The sequence below is a fragment of the Nanorana parkeri genome, unplaced genomic scaffold (genome assembly GCF_000935625.1).
Source record: "Nanorana parkeri isolate BGI_ZX_2015 unplaced genomic scaffold, ASM93562v1 scaffold75, whole genome shotgun sequence".
Taxonomy (NCBI): domain Eukaryota; kingdom Metazoa; phylum Chordata; class Amphibia; order Anura; family Dicroglossidae; genus Nanorana; species Nanorana parkeri.
In genome coordinates, this window is record NW_017306343.1 from 322,381 (window position 1) to 341,358 (window position 18,978).

At 38.8% G+C, this 18,978-nt stretch overlaps 1 protein-coding gene across 1 annotated transcript in view; it reads right to left on the bottom strand.

Moving 5' to 3' along the window:
• Positions 1-18,978, bottom strand: part of LOC108804841 (metabotropic glutamate receptor 8-like) — a 786,696-nt gene that overhangs the window by 89,583 nt on the left and 678,135 nt on the right. Inside the window, exon 8 of the mRNA XM_018576745.1 lies at positions 9,050-9,186. Within this exon, the coding sequence (XP_018432247.1) occupies positions 9,050-9,186 (137 nt within the window). The remainder of the gene's footprint in view (positions 1-9,049; positions 9,187-18,978) is intronic.

Sequence of the window (18,978 nt, forward strand, 5' to 3'; positions counted from 1 at the left end):
AAAGGAAAGGGTGGGTGGAGGGGGAGGATGGAAGGAGGGAAAGAAAGGGGAAGAGAGAACACCGACAACTCACACAGAAATAGAGGGGAATAGAAAAAAGAAAAGGAGAGGATGAAAGGGGGAAAAGGTGAGAGGAAGGGGGAAAGGTAAAAAGTGCGGGGAGAGGGTGGGTGGAAGGGGAAAGAGGTAGGAGGGGGAAGGATAGAAGGAGAAAAGAAGGGGACGAGAGGAAGTAGGAATATGGAGTTAGGAAAGAGGAAGGGGGAAAGTGGAGGGATAAAAGGGGAAGAAGTAAATATAGACATTGGGGTCAATAGGAATATAGTTAAAGTAACACATATAAATAAACATCTCAAATCCCAATAAACTTTGACTAATCCCACAATAATACACATCAATCAAGGCCGAACTGCAAAAATGTAATCATAGGAGGCGACCAGGACCAGGTATCAATGCAAGTCAGGTTAAGGCAGTGAATGAACATAGCAAATCAAGACAATATGGTTCAAATAAATGGTTATAAAGTAAATAACTGTGAAAAGTGTCAACCTCTGAAAACTGGAAAAGCAACAATATACATATGTAGACCAGCCAATCACAAAAGGCCAATAAAGATAACAGTCTCTAGAAAGTAGAAGTCTCTACATCAGTAGACCATGAGAAGAAGGTATCCATACACAAGAAACAAGTGGGCACCAAAGGCAAACATGTCACAAAAGTTTGCAGTCTCTCCAAATGGGAGGCACACAATTCAGCCAATAAATGTAGAAACTGCAATGCACAGGTCGATACTGCCATAGGGCTCAGACAGTAACAATAATAAAAGGTTGTTAAAGTGATGTTGATCAACGTGTAGTTGGTCTCTGAGATGAGTCTCACCAAACAGGCTGCAAACACTCAACAGCAAATGTAATAACTGTAATGCACAGGTCAGTGCTGCTGTATGGCTCAATTAGAAGCAATAATAGTAGAATGTTGAAGTGAAGTGGAGCAATGAGAGGTATGCCCCCAAGAAAAAAAAAACTCTCCAAGTAGGTGGTAAGTCGTTCAGGCAACAAACATAGTAATTACAAAGCACCGTTCAAAGCTGCCATAGGGCTCAATTAATAACAACAACTGTAGTTTGCTAGAACGATAGAGATCAATGTGGAGTAGGTCAAAGAGCATCATTGCACCTCGAGAAAACGATGGCAGATCTAAGGCCTTACTGAAGGCTGTCAAATAAGAGGGTTGCCAGAAGATGAGAGGCTGACCACTCTTCCAGACTTACAGTGAAAATGGGTAACCCAAGTGATACGGCAAGCAAAAAGCCCTTCCAAGTGCACCTCGCTTTAAAGCTGGTAATAACTTGATGAGTGCGTTTGCCATTTGTTTTGCTTGACTGATTTGGTGCATTGACACATTGGGGGTCTCAGCTGCCGTTGTAATGTGCGGGGTCCCTGGTGCGTCCCTGTGCCTTTAAAGGGGGTTGGGCTTCCTCCTGGCAAACCTGCACCCAATTTTATCTTTTGCGGCATGTGCTCCAAGATGGAGACTATCACAGGTTGGAGTTAGGACCGCACTACATGGAGGTGCCTTGATGAGGCAGTGAGGCTTTCACATATTCTGCAGAAGACGTGTATCTAAACCTCTGTTTTTAACCTTAGCGGTAGACAAGTTTTTTTGCATGCTGGCTGGTGAGTGTGCTGGGAAACTTTTTGCTGTTGCAAGTGATACGGCAGGCCCATGTCCTGCAACACTTTAGTGAGGAGACGAAGGTTTCTTCGCTTTACCAGTGTCCGTCTAGAAAGATTCGGCAACAGAGAAACCTATGCACCATCAAAGTCCAGTGTGCCGACAGATTAAGCTTTGGTCATTATTTCTTCCTTAACTGCAAAGTAATAAACTCTGCAAAGAACATCTCTGGGGGGTTGCATATTCGGATTGCGAAAGCCAGGCATGCGGTGTACTCTGTCCAATTCAATATGTTCAGTGACAGGGCGATTGAGCAGGGTGTTGAAGATGCCTAACACTGTGTCTCTAAAGGTTGCAGGGGCCTGTTGCTTCCATGATGCACCACAACCTGATATTATTGTGCCGGCTCCTATCCTCCAGGTCATCTATATGTGATCACATAGTATGAATAAAGGTTTGTTGTTGTTGTGCAGATTGCTGTAGTTCCTCCATTGCAGATGAGATTGCAGGCACGATCAATTCAATGATGTCCAATTGTTGATGAAAGGACTGGAGACCTTCCCGCAGCTCAGACATATCCTGCTTGTGAGCCAATTCCAATTTATCAAATATGGCTGCTATGTCCGATTTGGTCGGCAAAAGCGCAAAGTATTTGTGAAGTGAGGCAGGTATGGCCATCTCATCCCCATCATCGTCACTGGGGATTCCCTCCCTCCACTAGTTTGTGCAGAGATTCTGGAGATGGTGGGGGCGAGGAAGCTCATTTCTCCTTACCCAGTGCCACCTTAGATCCCCGCTGAGTAGAGTGTGAGCTGTTGGCCTTCAGGAAAAAGACTTCTATGTCCTGCCTCCTGGCCAACGAAAGAGAAGTAGTAGAAATTCAGTTATATGCTGTTGTTCTCATGGCACGCTTAGGAGCTCTAAAACACGCATCTGCACACGGCCATCACTAAGGGGGTTATTCACAAAGCTGCCGAAGGCAGCCGAGTGAATAACCCATCCCAGGTGAAGTGAGACGAATGCTGTTCAGCTATTCACTTCAGGCTTGTACAGCTGATTTCAGCCGTATATCGGCTAAAATCAGCCATACATCAGCCATGCTCAGCATGTTCAGCCGACCTGAAGTGCAGAAGGAGTTCGACTCAGCTGATCCAACATCTGGATTGGATGAGCCAAACCTCCTGCAGGCTACTCGCTGCTGTTCGGCCTATTCCCATAGGGGCCGAACAGCAGTGAGTGAATAGCCGAATGCCGCTTTATTTTTTAATGCAGAGCGGCATTCGACTCGGCTATTCTGCTCGGTACCTCTGTTTAAAAAAGTAGAAAAAGAAATAGAAAATGATTGGACGGAGCTAGCAGTGACAGTTAGCTCCGCCCAACAGTTTTCTATTGCACCGCGCAACTGTTTTCTATTGGCTGGGACCAGCTTTCATTACAATGAGAGCTTGTCGGAGCCAGCGGTGATATGAAAGCTGACTCTGCTGAGCTCTCATCCTAATGACAGAACAGCGTCCCCTGGTTACCAGCTTCGGCTTTCACCTTGGCTCAGTCGAGCCAAAGCATATGCCTTCGGCTCGACTCAGCCCCTCGGCCAACTCCGGGAGCTGTACAGGCTATAGTGAATAGACCGTACAGCAGCCTTTCGGTTCTACTGAACCGAATGGGTCCTGGAGCCGAAGCTAGCTGAAGGATCAGCCGAAGCTACGGCTAGATCATTCGGCAGCTTTGTGAATAGATCCCTAAGTAAATTATGTATCCTATTTTACAATGTTCACAAATTCTGGTAGGACAGTTTTGTGGGAAATTTTCCCTAAATTATAGTTTTTTGTTTCTTTTGACCAATTACTTTCTTTTGATTGTCACTTTTAAACATCCTCTTTTATTTTTGAATTCTTCCTGGTATAGTTATAAAATCAACAGATATTTAGATTAAAAAAAGCATTCTTGGTCACTGAACAATTGCTGGTGTAGCAAAGTCAAACTCCATAGCAAATGAAACCTTAAGGGGAATGTTGTCTCAACACAGTATACAAAATTCACATTTACATATTAGCATATTATGCATTCTGTAAAATATGTATGATGAAAAATATATGCACATATTATATACCAATATACCAACACATATTATATACCAACACATATAAAGACACCAGCAAAGAATCAATATAACTATAATCACTCAAATGTTCGCACTCTGAGGTATTTCTGCAGATAGAATTTTATGAGCACACACAGAACACACATTTCATAGGGAAACCGTGAACCAGTACTTTTAAATATATAGCTACAGTAAACATAAGCGTATGCTTCCTTCTTCCAGCACTAATGTAGTGAATATGATAACACTATCAGGAATTGCTTTCCAATAACAAATGGAATGTGCTTAAATATTTAAGTAGCTTAGCAGAGTATATTAAGGTAAGAAATCCTTTGGTGCAGATGGCTATGACAAGAGAATTATTGTACAATACATTGAACTTTCCTATCTGCAAGGAGTTTAAAAACCTTTTATTTCACTGTCTGTCTAAAACAAACAGGATTTCAAGCCTGCTTCAAACATATTCCATTCATAGCAGAGGTTTACTGAACTGAAAAATAATGTGTTTTATGTTGCTTTTTATAAGTGTTTTACCTTTGCACCTCTATTCAATTGCTTCATAAAATGCTTTATTTTCAACATGTGGTAATTTTTAAAACACATTATCCAAGAAGGTGAAACTATGAAAAACAAATTTCAGATTTAATTTAACTTCCACTAAAGTATCTATTCTTGATCCGCTGAATCTGTATTTTTTCAGCCTCTTGAACTGTTTCTTATAGCATACTCATTTGGCCTGTAAAACCTGTGAGCTAAACTCTAGAGGAGAACTTCAGTATTAAAAAAATACATCCAATGTACTTCCCCTTCCCACCGACAATGATTTTAGCAGTGAGGGAAATCATATGAATAGACCTTATCATGTGGTGCTTTTGAACACCTGAGCCATTCCCAAAGGGGATTGCAGCCTGCGTGGAGTTCTAAGCTATAGCTCAGCCAAGGTATTTCAAAACACACAGAAGCTTTTCCTATGAGGCAATCAAAGTGATCATTTCCACTTAAGACTCTTGCATATTTCACCAGTAAAAGGCAATGCTCTCCACGTATCAAAAGTGAAACAGAAATAAGTATACTGTTATGTGTAGTTAAAACATTATCCATCATTTTCTCAGTGGTAGTTAAAGGGAAAAGCAGCTACATGGACTGTCATCAGAATAATACAGGGAATTGGCCTGTAAGGGTTATGATATAAGCAATAAAATATAAGGGTCCCTTTAAGAAACAAAAATGTAAAGATGACCTGAGCTGGAATGGGCTGCTAAAAACTAGATACAATAGTAAAGTTTAACATCACCACACCTGTGCTATTGTACTGTATCAAATGCTAACATATAGGGGTCTATTCACCAAGCAGCCGAAGGATCTAGCCGTAGCTTTGGCCGATCCTTCGGCTAGCTTCGGCACCAGGACCCCTTTGGATCAGTAGAACTGAAGGGCTGCTGTACGGGCTATTCACTATAGCCCGTACAGCTCCCGAACTTGGCCAAGCGGCTCAGTCGAGCCGAACGCATATGCCTCGGCTCAGCTGAGCAGTGCTGAAAGCCGAAGCTTGCTTCTGACAGCTGGGCGGAGCCAGCATAAAAGGGAACTATGGCCTCCTGTGACCCAAAGCCGACATCCTTTTAAACGATTTTAAGCTTGATTATATCATTTATCTTGTAAGTGCAATCTACTTATTTTTCAAGAAAAGAAATAAACCTTTTTAAATTACTACACTTAGAAGGTCCTGCCTTCTTTTTTTGTTTTCCCCTGGGAGCTTTTTTCTACAGGTCTTTGCCGCCAGTCGGGCGGCGAGTCTTTAGGAAACCCGTCATAGGAGAAAAACAGATCTGGAGAGAAAAGAGTGTGCCGGATCACTATAACCACAGTCTTGTTCGAGAATCTCTGGACCATTGGGTGGTCTGATATGGATCCCTGTGAATATTCCTGAGGAACCCTCAGTTGAACGAATAAACTTTCCACTCAGACATTACGGAAATAAGGAAAGTAATTACTGTTTTTTGCAAACCGCAATTTCTCTGAAATGACTGTTTAGGATATTTGGATTTGAGCCTATTAACCCTGTAGTTCCCGTTTTGAGAGGAACTAACACGCACTGGGCTGCACTTTATTATTTTTTTATATTTTTATTTATTTTTTATTTTATTTTTTATATTTATATTTATTTTTATTTTATTTTTATTTTTTCGTTTTCGTTTTTATTACGTATCACTTGTTGTTTAACTATTTACTGGATTTTATATATAGGTGCTTTTATTCACTGTTTTCTCACATATTATTGCTTTATGATTATGCCTTTACGGATGTTTTCAATATAACTGATTTGTTTAGCCAGTTAAAACCCACGACACACATACAATACACTCGAGTACCACCGGGTTGAGTTCTGCATCTTCAAACATTAGTTCACTATCACTAGTGGAGACATCTACTTTATATTTAAAATTTATTTTGTTATCTGAAGGTGATCTCCCCCTTTGGGTTTTGAGAGAGCACTTTCACATCCATTCACAACTAGACCGAGCGCAACTTATTTGCCACATAATAGACTCACTTATACACAAAGTTGCTGCTGGTCTATTTAGTTATTTAGATTTCGAGTCACTCATTCCCAGCGCAGTGATTTTTGATTATTACTATATCATGCTATTGCCCGCTATATACTGACAGCGCAGAGTGTGGTGCAGCTGGGATGGATCCTGACAATATTTTTGGCATTAACACTGCTGGCTGATTGACAGCTGGCTCTACCTCTCTAGAGGCAGAGCCTGCCTCTCCCCGTCCCTCCAGTCAGCGTTAAGCTGGCCATACACCTTACAACCATCGCAAGACTTCCGTCTTGCAATGGTTGTAAGGTAAGTAAAAAATGTACGATCTGCCCATCTTGGACAGGCAGATCGTACTTGCGATCATCGCAAGCCCGCCCTGCTGAGGGGCGGGCTTTCGATGACTCCAATGCTTAACGGTCAGTGTGTGCTTGCGCACACCGGCCTGTGTGGCATTTGTCTTACGAGCAGGCTACAAACCCACCGAAAATCGTACGATTCTCGGCGGGTTTTCAAACATGCTCGTGAGACAAAAGACGTGCGACCATACAGTAGAAACGGTTGCACACCTTCCATACACCTGCCGATTTTCGTACGATCGCGGGATTTCCCGCGATTATTGTATGATAATCGTCAGGTGTATGGAAGGTGTGTGACCGTTTCTACTGTATGGTCACACGTCTTTTGTCTATGCACCTTTAGAGCAATAGAGAGGGGAGGGGGGAATCCTGACAATCACCACTTTCTGCTGGTCAGGTAATGAGCGATCGGATTGCTTGTTTAACGATCTTTAGAGCCCACGTGTGACAGATACAGTGTCAGACATTGGCTCTAATTATGGGGAAGAGTGTATCTCACCATAATTCTCCTTTAAGTTCAGATGCTGAGTCCTAACCCCATTGAAGTCAATAGGAGATTTATCTTTTAAATTATGATTGCTTATTTTCTAAGCTAAAAGCACTGACAAACAAACTAAATGGTGAGCTGGGCAGTGCCCTGGAGGATAGGTACTAAAGAAAAGAAAACAAGTTTTCAAAACATGTTGGTTGGGAGAGTACCTTTAAATTACATGCTTGCTGCCATCTGGACTCCCTGTTTAGACCACTTTTTTTCACCTGACTTCCAGAGGAACTTCCTCTTACTATGGCCCTGTCTAAGTTGGCCTTTTACTTAGCACGGACCGAGTGGGCGAGACCACCCCCCTCCAGTACTTTGTCTGCCCTTCCCATATTAGTTCTCTCCTTTTCCTTCTCTTCCACCTCTTCCCCTCCTATTTTTTTCCCCGTTTAAGTCCCTTGATCTTTTGTCTCTTCAAGTCGAGATTTCCCCCTATTGAGGTTGTTTTTGTTTGGTGTATTCCGATACTAATGATGGCTGTATTGTTAATGGTTTGTTCATGTTATTTGCACAGGTTTACCCCTCTGTGCGTAATATATGCACTATTTTTTGTACATCTTGTTATGCTCGTTGTTTCATCTTATCTGTTAAAACTTGAAACACAATAAAAATAATTTGAACGAAAATAATAATACATTATTAAATAGAAAGAAAAGGCGTCTGCTCAGGAATGGGCCAAGGAAGGTTTAACTTCTCTAAATAAAAAATAACCATTAGGAATAATAGCCCCAACATTACCTAGAATCAATATTTCAGATGACAGTAAAATTATCATAACAAATATAATCAGTCTGTAAAGCAGATAAAGCTGATAGCACTGAAATCTGTTTAGCACTGTGTTAATATGTTTCTTATCTTTATGTCCCATTTCATTTTATGTCTTCTTTTTCATTCAGTGCCAAAGAAATTGGTTTGTTCAATGCATTTTCTTATATTTTTCCTATTTTATTTTCTGTGTTACTAACTGTATTTAAGGTGTAATATATATTTGTTTTCGTACATTTGTTCTTCCTTTGACTCTTAGTTTTAGAAATGGATAAGAGGTGAAGCTCACAAAGGAATTATTTCATTGCTGGTCACTTGGTCACTACTGAAAGATGACCCTGCAGAGACATAGAAAAGTAGAACGTCTACCTTTTTTATCCTGCATGGATATTTGTCTTTCAAAAATTGCCAGCTCCCTTGGGATAGTGAACTAGTAATACCAGATTGTCTTCAATGGAAACTCATTAAATAATCCTGCAGGCAAATTTTTTTTAGTACCGTTAGTTTGGGTTCACACACAAAATGCATGTACCGTATATACTCGAGTATAAGCCGAGATTTTCAGCCCATTTTTTTGGGTGAAAAGTGCCCCCCTTGGCTTATACTCGAGTCAGCGCCAGGTGTCATCTTACTTACCTCGCCGAGCTTCGCGTCACTGCTGCTCCGGTGTGCGGCGCTCCGAGCGGGGTCATCTGGCAGTCTCCGGGTCCTAATTTAGGTGGCCGGAGACTGCCAGATGACCATTATTTTTCTTTTAAATAAATATTAATGTAATTTTATTGGTATCTATCTACCAGTAGCTGCCTCATTTCCCACCCTCGGCTTATATTCGGGTCAATACTTTTTCCCAGTTTTTTTTGGTAAAATTAGGTACCTCAGCTTATATCCGGGACGGCTTATACTCGAGTATATACGGTAATAATGTGCATTGCAATGCTTTGTGTTGATGCATGTTAGCAAGCTAGCCAGCTTACTAACAAAATATCAAATATATATTGTTATTTATACTATATCAGTAAAGACAAGTCAGAACTGTGCAGAAAAATATATTACACACAATACTTACAATAAGGTGTAATTGGTTTGTCCAATGTCCAATGACCTTGTATTCTGCTGTCTTGTTTATTATTTGGTACTGATAAATGTCATAACGGCCAGGAGCATCTCCATTTTCATTGTAAGTAACTGGTGTTCCAGCGCTCCCTAAAAAAATATTGTTAAAGCACACATTAAACCATTTCTGTTGTATCAAAAACATGCATTGTATCTGAAATGTTAGCTGTAGCAATAACCTTATCAACTTAAGTTGCTAACTTTTTTGCCTGTTAATTATATAAATGGTTTTGCTCACTGTGGATCATGGCTGCAATGTTCTGGCTCCTGCAGACCCTTTCTCAAGTCCCTATCCATACTAAGATATGGGCTTTCAGCTACAGCAGGGGTAGACAACTGCTGCACTCCAGCTTTAGTAAAACTACAAATCCCATTATGCTTCTGCCTCTGGAAATAATGCCTGTGTGACTGCAATGCCTCATGTGACTTGTAGCTCCACAACATCTGGATTACTGTGGTTGCCTAACCCTGAGCTACAGAAATGCGAAAAATTGTCAATGGACTACAAAAGTGGTGATATCACTGCACTTATATTCTGTTGAGAACTGCAAGTCTCTCTGCTATGGAGGTAGATGGGACTTGTAATTTATCCATTTAGGAATCCTTTAAAAAAATCTGTGAATGGAGCCACACACAACCACACCAGATTAAAAAAACAGCAGCAGTCTGCTGGGAGAAGAATTCCTCAATTCAGGTAAATAGGGGAAGGGATGGGGGGTAGAGGGGTGCCAATGTTTCATGTTACACCCTGAATATGGGTGTAACATGAAACATGGTATAAAAGCTAAACTTAGCCTTTTAAAGCTGATTAGCTGTGCCCCAGTTGAGACAAAGTCGAAATAACGTTTGTATGAGACACTTATTTATTTAATTCCCCTCAAAATGTCAAAGCAGTGTTTCACAAATGTTGCATACAGGATTTTTTTTGTCACCCTTCTGTTAAATATTGAGGTGCAGCAATGAGGCTGATTTACTAAAGGAATTGAGGATCGTCATGCAATAAATTCAGTGAAGATTTACTTTAACTATCCAGTTAGGTAAGAAGCAAAGTCCTGTTTATTTTAATTGAGTATTCAAAGTGAACACAGCTACAATTTATCGAGTTAAGGATTTCAACTCTAGTAAATGAATCCCGTTGAGGTTGATTTACCAAAGCAGTAGAACATGTTTACTTTGCAAGGTGAATTTTCACTTAGCTTAGAGAATAAGGTGAAGTACATTTACTTTCCAAAGAATACTCAATTATGTGCAACGAAAATTAAAAAAAATAGGACTTGTTTGCAATAACATGTCAACCTTATTGTTGTAAATATGTTTTACTCAATTTACTCATGCTGGCTGCATCTAAACTGCTACTCGCCATAGGAATTAATAATTCTCAGCTGACCCGGGTGTTCATGTTTATATGGCATTTACAGGATGCTGGTGCCTTAGGCTGGGCACACACCTTACAACCATCGCAAGACTTCTGTCTTGTGATGGTTGTAAGGTACTTAAAAAAACGTACGATCTGCCTATGTTGCATAGGCAGATCGTACTTGCGATGATCTCAAGCCACGCCCCCTGAGGGGCGGGCTTCCGATGACCGCAATGCCGAACGGGCAGTGTGCGCTTGCGCACACCGGCCCGTACGGCTGTTATCGCACGGACATGCCACAAACCCGCCGAACATCGTACGATGCTCGGCGGGTTTTCGAACATGTCCGTAAGTTTAAAGTCGTGCGACCTTACAGTAGTAGAGGTCGCACGGCTTCCACACACCTTACGATCATCGTACGATCGCCGGATTTCCCGCGATTATCGTACGATAATCGTAAGGTGTGTGGGGACCCTTAGGGAAGTAACATTGTTTTTATTGTCAATTCTCATAAATGAACAAGTAAGAGCATGTGAAATAAATGGTAATATTCAAGCATTTATTTTTAAGCTTAAAAATGCAGTCTTAGTATTGAGAATTGTTTTGTAACAGCACCACTTCTTTGTATGGGTTAAAACAATATATTATCTCTCCTTTGTAGCTAATGTTGCTGTTGCCTTTTATTTTATATTGCAGATACAGCAAAACTTTGGTAAATGCAAATGTAAGCTCATTTGCTTCAAAGTAAATGCTGCCCTTGTAGCCATAATCATAATTATTTAATTGAACCTATTAATTTGTGAATCTAATCAACTTGCATATCAAATTTGGCATGCATGTCTTAAAAGGGTTTTAATTTTTCCCAGTGAAAAAGCTTAACATTCCATTCAGCAGTATTTGGCCCATCATATTTTGAAATGGGGGTCCAAAGGAAGGAGTTAATAAGAGATAAATACTCTGGGACAACTGCTAAATAGAAGTAGGGTGGTGGGGTGGAGGACTGTGTCACCAAGGTCATCATCTTACAGGCCTTGCAGGCCAGGGATGTTGTCCTCTTGTATCCCAGTGGTACAGTGGGCGGGGTGGCACATGCGGCAGTTCCAAACGTGTTTTCTGCAGCAATGGAACCACGTAGCATTGGGCCAGAGGATCATTATGCCTTCACCAATGCTAGACAATTTGTGCTGGTGGAAAGTTTCCCCGTGCCTCTCTCAAGGGCTGCCTCTGGGGCTCGGTACCTGGGTCACTCTGACTACGGATGCCAGCCTGCAGGGGTGGGGAGCGCACTGTTTAGGGCATCAGATCCAGGGGCGATGGGAAGGCCCGGTGTCAACACAGTCCAACTAAATAGCCAATAGTAAACTAGCATTGTACCCGCCCTCTGCTGATGGACCTGATGGAGAACTGCAGCAGCGGGCGGGTGCAATGCTAGTTTACTATTGGCTATTGCAAATTGAAATAGCCAATAGGAATCTAGCAATGCATTCCTATGGGCATTTTTTTTTCTATTCTGACACGGCTCCGTGTCGGAATAAAGAAAAAAAAAGAAAAAGCAGTGTTTCTCTCCTAGGCGGCTGGGAGCGGAAGATTAATTTGGGTAGACTATTGCATGACCAAGTAACTGTCAGACAAGCTACCACTGCACTGAAAACTGGAGAATCACCTGGACAGAAAGGGGATGTAACATGTTGGGATTGAGGTGGTCAATAAAACAACTGTACAGGCTTCAAATATGCAAGCTATAGTGCTAATTCTACTGGTACCAAAGTAATTCTTTATTTACTCATTATGAATTTAGATGACAACTGGTGAAAGAGTGAGTTTGTGTTTTTATTGACAACATTGTCAAAATCTTTTTAACTTTGGGGGTTTTTAGATAGTGGTGCTGGAGTTTTTGTATTAATAAAGTGAATATTCTGTATTAAATTATTATAAGAGCCCTAGGTCTGACAAGTAGCTTCTTTAGCTAAATTGTTCTTAAGGAATTGGCACTCTTTTTAGTTCAACTATGCAAGCCTAAAGTTGGCTTTCATTATCACTAGATGTTAAAGGTACTACAAAATGGCATACTCTGTACAGTAGTTAAATTAAAGTTGTACAAGAACAGTCATCTAAAAACTGGAATTGGGCAGAAATGTAAAATACTTTGTTAAATTATTTCAGTATCAAATGTAAGTCATTGGAACGGGTTTATAGTGAAGACAGCAAGACTAAATATTATTTTATAGCAATGTTCCCTTATTCATTACTCTACAGAAATTGAATTATTTGCAACTTGTGCACTCTGTCATTTATTATGTTGCTATGGAAATTTAAGCTACTGCACTACAGCATATAATCATGAACTAACCCACTTTACATTAAGTTGTAAATTAATTTAGAATATTTGCTATTCCTCATAAAGTATATACAATAGATATAAACATCACTGGTGAATTAAACTATACTTGATGACCATCATCTGATTTAATGATCCAATTAATGCTTGTTTGTCTATATACTTCTAGTGATTTGTGGGAGAAAGGAGAGCAGATTCTTCCCATAAGAGAGTTTGCTGTGCAGTTAAATTTTTTTCATTTATGTATGACACATTCTAATAAGCATCTTGCAATTCATTTCAGACCCACATTTAGGCTTACTGAAGACAAATGTGTGCTAATATACACAATAAAAAGCCCTTAATGCAAGTCAAGTGTCCAAATATGCATATAATTAGAAGTGCTGGCTTAGTTGCCTTTGTAGATTGCCTAGTTTAGTGTCTTAACCCTTTTGCTGCCAAGGTGTTTTTTTGCACACATGCTATAATGTCCCATGATATTAGCACAACTCTTTATCAAATCCAAAATTTAAGTAAAAATTATGCTTAAGTTAATTTTAAAACACAACATGATACCCATTTCTTTTGTAAAATATAAAATATAAGGTTATGCTAAGTAAATAGATACCCAACATGCCATGCTTAAAAAATGAGTGTGCCCGTGAAACAGCAACAAAATACATTACCCCAAATAGTCCATAGGCAACACTTTAAAAGCATGAACAGGTAATTAGTTTAGAGTTAACCATGAATATTGGCCCTAGAATTATTTCACTCTGGCACATGCAGCAATACCTAGCATGTGTAGCGCAATCGTCAGTTTTGTACTAGGCACACCGGAAGCATGTTTACATTAGTTTGCAGGCATTCAAGAAGGTAGCAGACTATAACTTTTTTGGGGTATTTTTACAATTATTTTATTCTACTTTATTTATGTTTTAAAATTTTTGTTACTGGCTCAACCGCTGGAATCACTTTCAGTATAAAGCCGATCGTTGTCTTTACACAGCTAATCAGAGTTACCAGGAGTCTGTTTAGAGGGGGTGCTGCCAGCAACCTGTGGGATATGGTGTTGGCAGCGAAAGGGTTAAAGGAAAAACAATTGTATCAATTTTTTTTCTTTTATGTTTAAAATGCATAAACTGATGTTTATTTAATTTGTTAATTTTTTGTATATTTGTTTTTTAACTAGCATGTATTACATGGTGTATCCATTACAATAAGTATGCAAAGCAAGTTAGGCTTTTAAAAAGAAAGCCCAGCATTGCCTGTATGCTTTTTAATGCCTGCATTAACTCATTAGTTGTCATTTCTTAAAAGAAGTGAGAGCAGTATGTCTTCTATCTTGTCTTCACAGGTCTCTAGCATTATATTGATGCATGTGTTGAATATAAATTAAGTTTATATATAGTAATAATTTTTATTACATTTACCCAAATAAATAAAATAGAAAAGACATATAGTTTGAGTACTGAAAAAAATAAAAATAGATGAATCATCCTTAGACTGCCTTCACACCAACAGCTCCACTACAACGCACAGCTGCTGGTGTGCGTTACCAGTCACAGTGCTAATGCGCTGATCCAAGCACATTGCACTGTTTACCTTTTTTGATAGAACATTTCTGAAATGTCACAAGGGACATTTCATTAAGTTCTAAGGGCACAATATGGTATGATGCAGTTGTACCACGTTGCAGCATGCTGCACTGAAAAAAAGAACTGTATGCAGTACTTTTTTCAGTGCACATGACCATAACATGATGGTGTGAACTGAGCCCATCCATGAAAAGGAAATAAGTGCACAGAGCAGCACTGGGGCGAATCAACCCTAAGGGCAGGTTCACACCATTTTCCGGACCAGTTCTGGTCCGGAATATGAGACATGCCGTATTTTTCTGGTCTGGTCTGGAACGGACCGTACTGGTGCCAACAGAGGCCAGAAATAACATAGGGATACATTAGGATGAATTTTGGGTTCGGTAACAATCTGATCTGGTCTGGAGATGATCTGCATGTAGGGGGCCCATTCACACCACATGCAGACCATCTCCAGACCCTTAGCTCTCTTGACCAGATTTTTTCTGGAACCAAAATGCATCCTAATGTATTCCTATGCTATTTCTGGCCTCTGTTCACACCAGCGCCGTGTGTTCCAGACCAGACCAGATAAATACTGCATATCTCATTTTGTCTGGTCTGGAATGCAGTCTGTGAACCTGCCCTTAATGAAATCTTATCAGCATGTGTAAGTTTTTTCTAAAACAGGATATTCAGTGTATGATTTAAATACCATGGGGCAACAATATTTGCTTATAACATGTCACTTATAAAAAATACTTTCTACTTAGCAGAACTGCACTCACTCTTGGTAAAAGTCAGTCTTATAAAAACATACATGAATAAAACAAATAAAATTGTACGCTAAAATGCCAAAAGAAATGATGACATCTGATTTCCACAATGTTGGAAATAGTAAATGGCATTGACCACTTTTTAGACTCCTCGGAAAACAAGGTAGAAACTTCTTATAGTGCAGACTTGTTTATTAAAATGATCAAAAGAAACAAAGCGCTAAAGGTAGCTGTATGAGCAAAAGAATAAGCTATAATTGATTCTGGCGAGGTCAGTATGGAAGCTAATATAATATATAAGTATAAAACAGGACTAGCTTCATAAACAAGTATAGATAAAACCAGTCTAACCAAAATACAAAAATCAATTAGAACCACTAAAATTCATTCCGATGGAATAAATAAACAAACAATGTTTAAAACGTCAAAATCAGTGTCCAATGCTTAAAAAATCCAAGAATTAAAATGTATCCAAAGAAAAAAACAATTAAACTCACATGTTACTAGTGCCCATAGCACTATAGGATCCAGCACATATAAAAACATGCTTTTATCCAAGCACTCTCATAATGGTTTTCATCATAAAGACTTTGTCTGGTGTATGATGAAGAGACACCTTGTGGGTCTATGTAAGATGTTTTAAACAGTGCATCGATTATTGACCAACAAATCAGTATTAGTCTGTTTTGACCATCTAAACTAACTGTTACATACAGCAGCAGAAACATTCCACAGATTTTGCAGCATACAACATTTTACACATTGCAAAAAAGCATACGTTTCTCTTTAATGCCAACCACTACCTAGTGCCCAGTATGCACTGGCAACAACTCTACTGTTCCAATAGGAAACTTTGTGAAGCATTTCTACATCTGAAACTTGTGTATACTAAGTTTAATTTCACCTAACACTAATATTAGATTTGAGAGAAATATTTTATGTAATCCCTGTCCTCAGTGACATTGAACAGAAAATAAATGCTTTATCCTTTCCTATATATCACCATACTGGTTAAATGTTAAACTCACAGTCAATAGATATAACTAAGAAGACAATGAGCACAGAGTGAGAGTATGCTCATAATAATATATTAACTTGCAGACACAGATAGAGATGTAGAGATCTGACCAGTTTCACACGTTAAACATGGCTTGAGAGCCTTTCTGCTAAACTGAGTCTTTTCACAGATTTTTACATCTAACAAAAGGTCCAGTATAAACTTTTGCCCAGTTCGCTCCTAAATGCTCTTTTTCATCTAACAGAGTTAGGCTGTTATAAAAATAGCTACCTGCAGTCCATCTTAAAGACTAGAAAAATAACCCAGTACCAAAATGTACTAATGTGTGCAGTACTGTTTATTGTAGTCATTTTGATGTTTGTTAAGGTTTTTTTCAGATATTGTATACTGTATGTAATAGCATGTACTGTATTTAGTGGATAGAACAAATAAAAAAATACAATGGAGTGTTAATTTCCAAAAATCATATCTTCCTAAAAAGTTATATGAAAACAACATGATGTGTTCTTTTAGTCTATAGGTATTATTACAACTGGTGTAATCAGATGGTTGATTTTCCATCTATGGAGATCTTATAGGGTGCATGTTGAGTGTGGCATAACAATCAAAAAAATACTACTGATCCCTGCACTCTGTGTTAATTGTTACTGACCTCTGAGGTCTGCATTACTTACTACTGTCCTTTGAACTCTGCATTGCTTACTCCTTGAAATGTAAACACTTACCCCTTCGTTAATTACCGCTTAGATAATTCCAAATCAGAATTATCCAATACAAATGGCAGCTAAAATCTGTCTCTTCAGCGAAAGTAGGAAACTGTTTCATGCTTTGTATGCAGGTTTATTTCTACTGATAATTGCACAATTTATAACATTTTTCTCACATTTTAGGAATATATTTTGAGTTTGTTGAAGCGCAGTGCTATTTTTCTCTTTTCCTATTTAGGGTTTACTCACCTACTAAGCACAGCTGCTCTTAGAGTGTTATTTGATTCCTAGCACAGTTTATCTCTATTTACCATTATTTCTACTATTGTAATGTTTTTCAGCCTCTTTTTTTTTACCAGGAAGGTCCTTGTCAAGTCCCAGCACAGTCATCTAATAAACATACTTTTTTATGCATGTCCATTAAGCATATAACAGAAAAAAAATATGTTAATAGAGGTGTAAGTTGAGCAGGTTTGCACTGCTGTTGCTTTGGCTAGACTTTATACTGGTTATTACAAGATGTTCCCAGACCAAATGAAAAACATAATCAGTCCAGCCACTTCCATTTCTGCCTTAGCTCTTCTTCCTATTTTAATGTACTTGGAATACATTTAGTAGAAACTATTATGGAACACATTAATGTAGGATGCTTAGCCCTCTTTGCTATATTGAAGCAGAGGCTCTATCCAAATCCATGCATATTGCTGAACATTTTCCCATTTTTTAACATAATAATACAAATCCACATGTCAGAAAAAGAGCCACACTCCAGAAATGAATCTTCACCTTTTAATCCATGTGCATAGATAAGCTGTGCACTGACACACAACCTCAAGCTCTTAGGCGGTGTAATTGTTTTGTACAATAATAACAAAAATAAACAAAAATATCCTGGATACTTTTCATTATTTTGACAAAACCTGTACATAAGATGGCCATATATGGGTTGATTATCTGCCATACTGGGTTGTTTTAGTCAAAATAATTTTCCTATGTGTTAAGAACTTCCCTATAAGATCAGTATTTGCTTATATATGGCCCAAATGGATTTATAGTCTGTGCAATGCCTGTGTATGTATCATATAACTGTTTCTATTGTCACTTATATTTTGCCTTTCACCCTGAGAAAACAGACTTTTAATTGCATCAGATGAGTTTTGCAGTCCCATACAAGCCTATGGGAATGCAAAACCTGCCTGGACCAGGTCAACTGCAGGTCAGAAGACACATCAAATGCACCTATAAGTTAATTTTTAATGATCTCACAAGTGTTTCAAACTGATGCCTAGCTGATTCCTTTTTACACAAGGACAAATACTGTCGACACAGGCCTATTAAATAGCCAAATGTTTGCATTGTGCAGATTAAGCCACATGCATAAACATCCAAAATGTCATTTTTTTTTCCCTCAAACACTTAAGGGTAGTTTGGTAATATTAATATACTATATAGTGTAGAGTTGCTCACACAGGGCTTGGAGAACAAATTGCCTGGGAACTAAGTGGCGTAAAAAATTTGGATTTGAACTGTTTGGGATATATTGAGTGCTTGATTTTTTGAATACTTGTTGTCTCCCTTCCTTTTTAGATCCTTTTTTAGTATTTAAAAACTATTTTTCCTTTTCTGTCAGTTTTTTTAAACTGTTCCCTTTTTTTTTTTTCCCCCTCAGGTTGCAGTGCTCTTGTTAGGGGGAGGGGTTAATTGAGCTCAGGTGTCTCTCATTGAGCAGGTGTATTATAAACTAGTGCATCACTCATTTTGAGCTTGCTCACACAGGGCTTGGGAACAAAGTGCCTGTGGCTAAGTGGCGTTAAAAAATTGGCGTTTATACAATTGAAGTTTAACCAGGGCGGTTGTAACTTCTTCCAGGGCGGTGGTATAAATTAAATTTAGTTTAACAAACAAGTTATTGACCGTACCACTTGTGAACCATAATTTAACCCAGGTTGGTAGTATAATTCAGTATAATTTATTTATCTTAATCTAATTTAATTTAAATTATTTAATTTAACAAACAAGTTATTGAACAGGCCACTCGTGATCCACTAAACCCTAGAAAATAAAACTACAGTTAAATAATTAATCTTATATAATCCCTAATATACACTAAAAATAAAAATAAATAAATAA